This window comes from Larimichthys crocea, chromosome XXII (assembly GCF_000972845.2).
Source record: "Larimichthys crocea isolate SSNF chromosome XXII, L_crocea_2.0, whole genome shotgun sequence".
Classification (NCBI taxonomy): Eukaryota; Metazoa; Chordata; class Actinopteri; family Sciaenidae; genus Larimichthys; species Larimichthys crocea.
This window is the reverse complement of record NC_040032.1, coordinates 14,288,436-14,298,900: the sequence shown is the minus strand read 5'-3', so window position 1 is coordinate 14,298,900 and position 10,465 is coordinate 14,288,436. Positions and strand designations below refer to the sequence as shown.

The 10,465-nt window shown below is 41.0% G+C and overlaps 1 protein-coding gene across 2 annotated transcripts in view; it reads right to left on the bottom strand.

Moving 5' to 3' along the window:
- The window catches only part of LOC104923445 (flotillin-2a), a 17,519-nt gene extending 10,035 nt beyond the window's left edge, over nucleotides 1-7,484 (bottom strand). Inside the window, exons 1-3 of one of the 2 annotated variants that reach the window (XM_010736530.3) lie at nucleotides 7,174-7,484; nucleotides 4,435-4,516; nucleotides 1,177-1,267 (exon numbers count right to left, since the gene is read on the bottom strand). In XM_010736530.3, coding sequence (XP_010734832.1) covers nucleotides 1,177-1,267; nucleotides 4,435-4,516; nucleotides 7,174-7,222 — 222 coding nt within the window. In that variant the 5' untranslated portion in view covers nucleotides 7,223-7,484. Of the gene's footprint in view, nucleotides 1-1,176; nucleotides 1,268-4,434; nucleotides 4,517-7,173 lie in introns of those variants that run through there. The other variant, XM_027273230.1, reaches the window with a different exon arrangement.
- Between the last annotated feature and the right edge of the window lie 2,981 nt (nucleotides 7,485-10,465).

Genomic DNA, 10,465 nt, shown 5'->3' with positions numbered 1-10,465 from the left:
GACAGCTTTGATTAGCAAGTGGCTGCCTTTACAAGTGGCTTGTTTGAGCAACCAGGCTTCACTCAGCCCACCTCAGGTCCACCCATGATCCCAGTCTTTACTCCATTTTTGAATTTGCAAAGAGAGAGGCAGGCCAAGATCCACCACACTCTGAGCTTCACAACGGCTCTTCAAAAACCTATGTTCATTTTTATTTATACCGTCTATGAGCAGAACTAATTCCCCGATTAAGGCAAGCAAGAGCTTGGCTTTGTTTTTTTTCGGTGCTTGCTGGAACATGCTTTTATCTTCTGCATGCATGATAAATATAAAGTGACTGTGACTTGTAAAGAATGCTGTTGACCAAGAGAAACCTTCCTTCACTCAGCGAATAGGTGTCAAATTTAGATTACCAAACATTTGTTAACCCTCCTTAATGTTGGTAGTTTTCACTGTTTTATACTGTTAAGAACTTTGTCGCACTGTAAAGTGCTATAAATAAAGAATATCATCCTGTATTTACATGTACATGTCTTTACCCAAATGGATACAGTGAATTTTAATTTAAGGTGGATTTTCCCTTTAACATCTCAAAGTTAAACAAGTTAAATTTGGCACTGAACAGGATGAAACCATCAAACAAACAAACAGCAGACACAATAAAAGAAACCAAAAAACACTGAACATCAGGCTCTACACAGACCCCCTTCTCCTGACCCACTATGCCCAGGTTCAGACAGAAAATAACGCTGTGTCAACAAAATGCAAGAGCCTACATTAATGCGTACAGCTACAGGTACTCGTGTGACAATGAAATGCGACTACAGTTTGAAGAGTTATCAGACACAGAGCGCCAACTGGAGGCTGCATTTTGGACACAGTGCCACTGTCAGTCTGACTGCAGGCCGGGTCAGATGAGTTTAACTCGGCGTATTCTGCCCAGATATGAGGGGGAATCATGCAGACAACAATTTGACCCAACATCTGTTTGTATGTGTTTCTGTACCTTAATGTCTTAATCAAAAATATAGATGTGCATCTTCACTTGAGCCCTCTGTATGAGATACCACCTCTGCTGTGAATATGGGTTGATGCCAGAGAGAAAGGAGGGGGATAGGAGGGAGTAGAGGGAGGGTGGGGTTGTGGGTTAGTGGAGGAGTCTGAACTGGCATTCCCGGGAAAAGTGTGGTGATTTACCTGAGCCACCCCAGTGACAGTAATAGCTACACCCTCCGCTGTCTCTACATCCTCACACTTGGGCTGCAGGGTCATAATCTCAAGCGTTATCCTGTGAAGAATGTGGAAAAATAAAAAAATAAAAATTGACATGTTCGGAGGGAAAGCAAATGAAGGGAAGGGCCAGAACACAAGTAAAGAAACAGGACAAAGTGAAAACCATTCACCCAAGGACTCCAGACCACTAACAACGGAGCAAAATTAGACGCTATCCAAACCTTGTAGGATTCTGATTTTTGTCTGAATTTTATAATCAAATGCAGCTTCATTGAAATAATTCAATTTGTATTTTGATCAGTGATCAATTTAGCCAGGTCTATAGCCTCCATATATTGACCCCGTTGCCAAAGGTGACTCAGAGTTCAGCTTTATGGCGAAGCCCAAGTTAGTGACGTCTCCCTTCCTCTGCCGAAGGAAAAAAAGCCATGAAGATGAGAAAAAACAAACACACACAGACGTTAGCTTGTTAGTTAAACCATTTTCCTGAGTCGTCCTGTGGTCTCGAGCACCAGCCGCTGCTTTTTTTTGTTGTTTTTGGGGTGGGGTCTTTTTTTTTATTTATTTTTTATGCATTACCTGAGCCACCCCTGTCACATCCAGGGGAACACCCTCCGAAGTTTCGATATTCTCACAGCGACAGAGGATGGTCATAACCTCCAGAGACATTCTACGCAGGCAGGCAGGCAGGCGGGAATAGCAGAGGCAAAACAGTAAGTTGGACAACAGCTGTTAGGAATGTCAGTAACCAAGGTCAAGAAGAAGAGGGAAGAGAGAGGGGGTAAAAGACACAACCTGACCTCCTGTTTTTGCTGCTTTTCGATATTTGCTGCCAAAGGCTCTTTTTTTATGTTTAGATGTGACATCTCATACAAAACCAGAGCTGCCACAGATTCTCTCTAACAAATGTTTGAGTAAACTGGAACAAAGAGTGAGATCCATAGATGACAAGTCAGCGTTGAAAGGTTTCTTGATCCAAGCACGTCTCCAAGATTACGTCTGTATGGAGATTACACAGGAATGTCCTCTCCAAACAACCATTACGCTGTACTTCAGCACTAATCTCCGGATGGATTATTTAAGTGAGTATGTTTCAGAGCTGATAAAAACAACCTGAGCTGTTCTCTTACAATAAACACTGATTTGTACACTGACTGGATTTATTGTTGTCAGAGGCGAAGACATGGAGGGGCGCTGAGTGGAGCAAGAGGAGATTCTCTAACAGCTCCACCTCCTACTTCTTTCCAGAAGAATTAGATCAATGAGTCACAGGCCTGGACATTAACATGATTACTGCATCACAAGCGGGAAGCCACACTGCCTCTCCTTGTTTAGCTTATGCACACAGGGCTTTTAGCTGAAGTGGACTCTGTAGAGGAGCAAGATCATCATCTGCTTTTATCAGCCAAGAAATGTTGATCAAACTGCACTGCGACCAAAATGGCGAATAAAAACAGACGAGACAGGCTTTCCTGGGATGGCCGGTCTCTAAATGGGGATTTATAAATTCAGCCATGCATCAACTATATTTTATTGTCAAGCTGCTACCATTTCGTTTCCTAGCAACTAAAAGACAAAGAGCAGCACTTAGTGGGAAATGGGTAACCTGAAGGAGACGACACACTGGGGCTTGAGACAGAACAAAATCGACACCAGACAAAGCAAAGCAGGTTAGCAAAGTAGAAACAAAGAGACGGGCAAACACCAAGTAACACATCGATTAAAACCAAGAGCTCCACAGATAACTTTTAGCAGTTTTCTTGTAACAGCTAGATGTTTTGAAAAAAACGCCTGATGCAGCGGAGCTTTAAGGTAAAAAATAAAAACACCAAACCACAAATAAATATATCTGCGAGCACTCAGACAAGCTGGCTACGTAACAGTCCAGACTGTTTCAACAGTTTGATTGCAAACGAACGCTGCTTCAGACGTTAACTCAGCGACTTTAAACTCTGAGGTTTTACACATTTTAGGGTATGCAGCTTTGTACTTTACAGCGAGTTAAAGGTCAAACAAACAGTTTACGAGTCTTCCTCCTGTTGAGTGGCTGCAGGTCTCTTGATTCGGACTACTGTAAACTTGATTAGATCAGACTCGAGATTTTGTTTCATGGTTTTAAAGTCTGGAAGACAAAAAAACCCAAATTAGATTTGTTTTCAAATGCAAACACATGCACATTTTTTTTCAGTTTCTTCTTCTTGTCAGAAGTTTAGAATTCAAAGTTCATCGCACTAAGAGGTTAATGTTTTTTTGGAGTTGTTTTGTAAATATTATGTTTGTAACTTTCCCTGACCTTCACATTGTGTACCATGTGTTTATCTTTCCAGCATTTTCTCAGACGCTGGTTGGTCGGAGCTGCACTTAAAGCAGCGGTGATCCGCTCTGTTTACACATTTGGTAAACATTAGATTTTTAATATCAACGTTGTTTGCCTCAATCGACCATGAATACTTTATACTTCACTCAATTTTATAAGTGTAGGAAAGAGAAATAAACATTTCCTTTTCATTTTTTTCCAACTAGCTGCAGCTTCACTCAGCTAAATTACAAATACCTGCCTCATCAGACATCTTATTTTATCTTACTGTGAACAAATCCCATGGCAACATTTAAACAGAACATTTGCTGCTTCAGCTGTGGGTTAAATTTGGTGTCCAAGAGAATATTTATAGCATTGGAACAATGTATATGGGATTGACTCGAAATAAACCAGTGCCCATGATCATGGTAATGAAGGATCATGTCACGGAGTGCAACAGTGTGACTCACTGGTGTGTTTTTAGTAGTTTTGGGGCAACAATGGAGCCCTATGGCACGGAGGAAGAAGCTAAAGGGTTTGACGCAAGATCGTAAAATGTATTGTTGGTTTGTTAATAATAGGAAAAACTTAAATTTAGACCAAATGGATGAAGAGATAGACCCCTAAGGGCTAAAAGTAAAAAAATATATCCACTGATTAGGAATTGAAATCTTATTATGTATAACATATTTTGAGGAAGAGCCTGTTAATTCGGTATTGTGCTTAAGATGCGGAGAGAGTAAGACTTCTAATACCGAGATGAGCATCATTTTTTCAGACGTGTCAACCTGTCGTGACGATCTGCAGCCAACCCTCTTCTTAAAAGCTTCCTGAGTGAGTCTGCGAGCGCAGTGCCATCTAAGACTGACTGGCTCTGAGAGATTGCCTTTGGTCTGGAGCCAGAGCAGACAGACCGCTCTTACCTCTGGATGTCAGAGATGAGCCACCAGGCCCAAGCCCAGCCTCCTACAACATAGGTCTTCTGATCTGAGCCACAGCAGCCACCTTTTGGAAAGAACACAGATGAAATAGACGTCATGTTAGTTAGTACATTTATAATAACTGCAACTGTAGCTGCAGCATGTAAGAAAGGGAGTATTCCAGACTGTGACCTAGTTTTCATAATTTGCAAGTGGTTTCCATTGCAAGATGATCAGCAGCTCATAAACGCACACCACAATCTATCGTCTACTCACAACACACATAGCATGTGCTCCTCTGTTGTTCTTTCCCACACGCACAGGTGAGTTATTGTGATCTAACCTGTTTAAACCTGTGTTTTCCCCTCATATCAGGGCTAAAAGATGTAAAACACCTTTGTGTTCTCAATGCAAATGCTTCGTTCTGATTCGTTCCCACTCTGATTTTATTTCATAATTTAATCTACACACATGGTGCAGCATGGGGTTTATTCAATCTCGGTTGTTTATGTGATTTGATGCAAATTTTCCAGCTCACGCATTACGATAAACTCTCCTGACGATGCTCACGTGAAAGCAAACAAATGCCTCGCAGCAAAACAAAGATATCCGATTCCCCTCGCAACGTGACGCTGTGGAAATTACCGTAACAACAGTTTTTAAGTGAACGTGAGATGTTTCCAATAAGATAAAAGTTAGTTTCTGCAACACATATTATTCCCGCTCGCTGGCCTCAGTCTGATGGTTTAATCTGCAGCCTTTAGTGTGACATTCCCAGCTGTCACATGTTAAGTGACGGACAGAGGAAGGAGGGGGGGAGTAGATGAACTATCTTTACTGACACAGACCAACAACCAAACATTACAGCAGCACATAATGACCCACATCATATCACAAACGGCTGATGCTTTTTCCCCTCAACATTACAGTTAAAGAGTATCGTTTGGGGTCATTTAAATAAGGGGAAATCACCGTCTCTAACACAGTGGCAGATTACGTTTCCCATTCTTCACGTTATACAATGGAGGCACATCCCTGGTTGACACAGGAAACGGTAGCACTGCCAGGAAAAGGGACAGAGTACTTGGAAAGCTGAGCAGTAAACTCAAGTCACGTGGGTCTTTATGCTGCCTCATGTCCCTCTGTCTTGCCACAAAACAATTCGATATCTGACTTAATTATGCTGACTTTTGCCTTTGTACTTCTTGAATCCCAAAAGAGGCCAACCACGAGCAGAGCGCATACCATGACTATATTTGTTGGACATGCTCTGTTACAACTAATTTAAATAAACAGGTTAGAAACTCAGCTTTGAAGAGGAAATGTGGGCTGGACGGAGTCCTGCCGAGTCTAAATGCCGAGGACCTATAGATATACGCTCGGTACTAGACGCGCCACCCCCGTGGCTCCGGTCCACCACTAACATAACTGAGATTCCTGGCTGCATTCAGTTTAAAGGCGGTGGGGGGAGGGGGAGTGAATGAATGGGGAGAATTTACACAAGCTAAAAATATATCATCAACTTTAGTTGTACGGTACGCAGAGTCACAAAGAAAACTACGCTTTAGCAAACACACGCCCTTAAAATGTCTTTCCTAATTTGTGGAATTACTCTGTTTTGAAATCTGGATGTTTAACTCACACCCACTCAGCTCTCCTACCAATCTACACTCCACTATGTGGTAACTGACACGCTCTGACATAAAATTTAAAAAAAAAAAAAGTGTACTGGAGATGGAAAATCTTTTTTTCTTCATCACGAGCTGAATAAACAGGAAAACTGCACAAACAGATCCAGTTACAGAAGAGCGCTTATGCTACAGCCTGCAAAACCACATTTATAAGATCACATGTAGTATTTCGAAACAGAGGCAAAGGTCCTAAAAAAGTGAGGCCTGAGATCCGCATCACATCAATGAGGAATGTGTTACTATCGGCCAACGACATAGAAATTAGTGACACACTGCAGAGTGGGTGTTTGACACAAAAGGGGGGGCCCCTGAGTTTTTATATGAGGGGCCCCCCGGGAATTAAGAAAGTCTTAGGTGTCCTGTCACATGATGCTTTGTGCAATAAGAGTTTATCAGCGCCTCCCTTGTAATTTAATTTATTTTGCTGTATTGCAGCAGAGAGCCACCACCATACCCTAAATCCACTGCTCAAGACAGAAAATAAACATCTTAATCCCTGTAGTAAACCATATAATAGCTAGTTTAGTGTGACTAAATGAAATAAAAATGAGATATGTAAGATACAGATAGAGAATTAAAACCAAAAAAATGTGGAGAGCATTTTTAAATGTATTACAACACATTTCAGAAGACTAGTAAATAAAAAACAGGTGTGTTTATGTTATATTTATGCTGTCTTTTTAAAGGGGAAATGTTGCAGTCGTCTCTCATTTGAAGCTATTTAATTTTTTAGGATACATAGAAACAGATTTAGCGAGCAAACAACATAGATATAAGCATTTTTTTTGGTCGTTCGTGGTTTGAGTGGACCAACTGCGAAATTCACACATCACATGTTCGTGTGGTTTGTTGTAGGTTTCCTTAACGGTTGCTTTCTGTTAGCCTGTTCGATACGTTTATATATATATGAGCCAAACCTCGAATAAACGTTAACTGAACGTTTCTTAAACGTTTTACTTGACAAACCGAAGGAAGGAGGACCGTTTAAAACACACACACACATATACATACACACACACACACACACACACACAAAAGGCAGTAACGTTACCTGAAACCACAAGGGCCTCGTTTGGTCCAACGGTGTGGCAGTTTCCCATTTTACCGACAGTTTAAAAAAACGTAAATCCAAACCTACTCGACGTGTACAAAAGTATTTAAGCTGATAAACGCAGTTTTTTGTCGATTATCGGTGATTTTTTTTCTTCTTCCCACCAACTGACGAATCGACTAACGGCTGCGTCAATTCGAACGTAAGCACAACGTACGCACTCACGCGCTTGGACTTTCAAAATAAAAGCAGCTCCAATGCGGGAGTGCTCGTTTTGCTTTTATTTTGTTAAGTTACACCACCTCCGCTGTGTGCTCCTTTTCGCTGCTCGTTTGACTCAACTGATCAACACACCACCCTTCCCCTGCTGTCCTGCCCCTCCTCCAACAGCAGAGGGATATATCATAATAGTGAAATGGGCGTGGTTGTTTAAAAAAATTTCCTCTCACGCGAATAAACCTAAACAAGAGGCATTGTAATTTTCCATAGAGAGAGAGAGAGAGAGGGAGAGAGAGAGAGAGGATCACACACTATTTATGCCCTTTGCTATCATTAGATTGCTGTGATAGCAACAGTTTTAATATATATCTGGGAAATCAGGGGGTTGCAAGGGGCACGCCTAACCCAGATGGAAAATGTTGGATGGATAATCATCCAAAAGCTTTAAATGCTTTTATTCACTCGCTCATTCAAAGTTATTTTATAGTAGCATACCTGCACAATCACAACCTTCATTACCAAAATTATAATTTGATAGGTTGTAATCATGCAGGAAAAGGCGGGCACGCCCTGCTCTCCTGCAGAGGAAACAGTTCATCAACACAACATGTAATCAAATATCACACACCTGCCTGTCTGCATTTAAAACTTGAGACAAGGGCACTAACCTCAGCTTCTTCCTGTGTGTACACGGAGAACAAGCTGAGCAACACGTTTAAACTCTTGACCTTGACCTCTGATTCACAGATCAGTCATATTATGCTTGATGGTTGCTCATTTATGTCTGTTGTCAACTTCACTTCACTGATGATGTGAACACCTGTTATAATCATGCTATGATACTCTGTTGATTTCATCTGTGCCATCGTGATATTGTGCTTTTCCATACGGCTGACAGATGGATGCGTGAGTGCTGTTGCTGCATTAACAAAGGACAAGACAGGCTCCAGGTCAGGATCAAGTCCTGGACCGGACTTCATGTTGTTTCCTCTCTGAATATCCCTTGAGCTGCATTCGCAAACATTCCTGAGGTGATTTTGAGGCACGGATACGACGTCCAGTCTTTACACTGTCACTGTCTGTAGATTTAAAAGTCTCATTTTAAGGTAAACAAAAACACAAATACTTATTTTCAGGTGGCTATACAATACTGAAAACTAATACTGATACTAATGAATATTATATTCAATTTTTGACTTGGGTTAGGCCTGCAGCTGTTGTTTGGACTGACAACCTCGTCCTTTTCTGAACTTCCAAAAGGTCAGTTCAGCTCAACTGCTGTGGCAGACATCAGTTTGAGGTCTGTACCTTGCTAAGTATGAAAAATGGATGTGAGCTTGTCGTAAACTCATCCCAACAGGAAGTGGATTACAGGCTCCTGTCTGAGTGCCTCTCTCATCCCACAGCCCTACTTCTCCATCCTCCATCCTCCATCCTCCAGATTTTTTTGCTGCACCTTTCAACATTCCTCCTTCCACCAGAGGCGTGTTTGTCGACCTGTGGTGTCCAACACCCTCGGGCATGCTTCATATTGGTTTTCTTTCCAGTGGCCTTTATGTGACCCGGTGAATCTTGGCTGCCCATCTTACCCCATAAATCTCAGTGTTTATACCACGTGTACATTGATGCTACTGCTGAACATACTCTATATCCAATCAGCTGACTCCCCGTTGCTAAGATGACCTATCACGTTGTAAGTTGTACATTGTAATTTCCTGATTCGCCAAATAGTGTAAAGGTTTTCTCTAAAATGTCAGCATGATAAATATGTTGTCCCCCCCAAGGAAATCTATAAATATCCAACTGGGATGTGAGTCTAATTACAAAGACAAAGAAGGTTGATTAATAAAAGCCTGTTAGAAAGCTTCTGTGTGGTTTTGTTTATGTGGTTATGTGGTTACACATCTAAAGAACCACTATAGCTCTGCTTAAACAGTAAAGGTGCAGTGTAGATATTTAGCTGCAGAGTGTAACCTGCTGAATACCCGTCACCTCACCTCACCCTTCCAAAAATGTAGGTGTTATAAAAATTAGGGTTACACAGCTAGTTAGATGTTTTAACTTATACATTATATGTCCTTAGGGCATTTCCCTTTATTGCTGTTTTCCTGAGACTGGCAGGGTAAGGTAAGGTTCAGGTTAATGTATAAATAGAGGGATTTGAGAACAGAATGGGGCCTAGGGACAGGTCAGAGAGGTGACATCAAGATTGGGGACATAGTGGCTACTCATTAGGGGATATGTTGAAGAAAGTTGTTTAAATGCATTATATGCAAATTGACTGTTAACAATTTACAGGGGTTGACACAGCCCATCTTCAGGAAAATGTACTTAAACTTTGATGCTTTGAATCCGATCCTTCTTATTTAAGGATTTTTCTTTAAAATTCCCGTAACAGTAGGAGAACCCATGAAACTCATGAAAAACACGATAGGCTCCATCCAGACCCAGCGTTTGGTCCATTCTGTAGAAACTCTATACACATAAAATGATAACACATAGATACTCTAATGATTATTATTATTACAGTTATTGGTTATATTATATATATTTCTTCCATATGCTACGATAGTTCCCCTAATATATTACACATTTGACCTTTAAACCTCATTTCATATGCGGCATATTGCACATGTATAACGAGCGAGTCTCGAAAGATTAAAGGACAAAAGATATTTTGACTCTTTTTGTCTTTATGGGAACTTTTATTGTGACAGAGTTTGTGGGAAATGCAAATTCATAGTCATTATAGTCATCAAGTGTTATGGGAAACCCTTAAATAAGGAGGATCGGATTCAAAGCATTATGGGAAACCCTTAAATAAGGAGGATCGGATTCAAAGCATCAAAGTTTTAATTGAATTTATTATTCTTGTACAAGAGGAGTGTTTCACAGTGCAACACACTAAAGGGGTTACAGAGAAAAAGGCTCCCTGAGGAGCTCTGACAGTTGGTTCTTATACATTTTCCTGAAGATGGGCTGTGAATCGTTAACAGAAAATTTGCATATATAGCATCTAAACAGTTTTCTTCAACATATCCCCTAATGAGTAGCCAGTATGCCTTCAAGACAT